Consider the following 1616-nt stretch of genomic DNA (forward strand, 5'->3'; position numbering starts at 1 on the left):
ATAAAAGTGCCTGTTGCCAATCGTTTTATACTAAAGGTGCGCTATTTTCTGTGGTATTTAAACCTAGCATAAAACCCCAGGTGGTTGCGCATGTGAAACACAGAAGACCATTTAAAATTATATCCATTTAGTGCATGAATTCTGCATTTCCAGTGATCAATCCATGTATAATATTTTACTAGCGAACAAATGCGCCCCGCCCAAATCCTATATTCAGCGCCCCAACACAAGCACAAATAGACTCGGCACGTCAAACGAGCCTGACACCTGCGCCTAGCAGACGCACAACGCATACCCTAGTAACGCACTGAGGAATGCAAGCCCCGATCAGGAAACGCTAGAATCACCGTTTAACATGGGTAACGTATAAACAAAAAAAATGGGCAACGCAGCACGCACTGCAGACACTGGTATGATGTGAAACAGGGGTGGTTTGTTTTGCACTGATGCAATGCTGATTATTTAGCTGTAGAAGTTCCTCGCCGTCTCAGTACCACCATCAAATGGTCACAAAGCATCCTATTAGTACTAATGCGGAAAGATAGCAGGAGCCAAGGCAATGTAGCGCAGGGAAGATTCGTCGTCAAAACATACATATATAGTATTGATGCAGACCACACAGCTCTATCAGAACTACAGTAACATCTTATAATGACACCATAATTTGAATGCCTTCGCAGCTAATTCAAATAGCCAGTTTAACAATCTAGATTAATCTAGATTACATTCCAAGATGACAGTCACAAAATTATCTAGATTAAAAAAAAACATACATCTATGCCCACCGAACTTAATATATATAAATAATAAAAATATATAGATAGATAGATATATATATCAAATATAAAATAATATAATATATATTAAACAAGCAGTTAGTAAAAATGAATAAGTGCATAGTCCTAAAGCATCTGACAAGTCTTTATTTTTAAGAATAGAATTAGAATAGAGATTGCTAGAGTTAGAGAGTCAAATAAAGATGGAAGAGATGTGTTTTTAGCTGATTCTTGAAGATGAATGATACTTAAGACTGGTTTTGTGGTCCAGGGTTTGGCTGATTTCCAGTCAGAGTGACTGTCAAATATTTGAAAGTGAGTTTTGATTGAATGATCTGTAGATCTGTACTGCTCAAGCCACAAACTGTTTCAGACGGTCCATATACAGCTTCGCTGTAGTTGAATTGCATTCAGTTCTTGATTTGACAAACTCTGTTTTCTGGTGTACATTGTGTTAACCAATGCTAAACTCTCCTCTCTTCCACAGGTGTTTGTGGTAGTGGGTGTTTTCTTCATATGCTTTGCACCCTTCCACCTGGCCCGAGTCCCTTACACCCTCAGTCAGACCCGCAACACTTCTGCCCAGTGCTGGGCCCAAAACCAGCTTTACTATGCCAAAGAGATCACGCTCTGGTTATCATCTACTAATGTGTGCCTGGACCCTCTCATTTATGTTTTCCTGTGTCGAGTCTTCCGCAAGAAGCTCACAGCCGCGCTGAGCCGGCATCCGCTCCCACACGCCTCTCTGACAGAGACCTCCACCAAAATAGAGATGCCAAACAGAGCCCACTGCAACACCAACCAGCATTTAGCTCGCCATTAACAGCCTTCTCCTCATAC

The 1616-nt window shown here is 41.0% G+C and overlaps 1 protein-coding gene across 1 annotated transcript in view; it reads left to right on the top strand.

The window, feature by feature from the left end:
- LOC109053883 (P2Y purinoceptor 13-like) overlaps positions 1 to 1599 on the top strand; it is a 16778-nt gene extending 15179 nt beyond the window's left edge. Inside the window, exon 3 of the mRNA XM_042738863.1 lies at positions 1264 to 1599. Within this exon, the coding sequence (XP_042594797.1) occupies positions 1264 to 1599 (336 nt within the window). The remainder of the gene's footprint in view (positions 1 to 1263) is intronic.
- Positions 1600 to 1616: the final 17 nt, after the last annotated feature.

This window comes from Cyprinus carpio, chromosome B15 (genome assembly GCF_018340385.1).
Source record: "Cyprinus carpio isolate SPL01 chromosome B15, ASM1834038v1, whole genome shotgun sequence".
NCBI classification, from domain to species: Eukaryota; Metazoa; Chordata; class Actinopteri; order Cypriniformes; family Cyprinidae; genus Cyprinus; species Cyprinus carpio.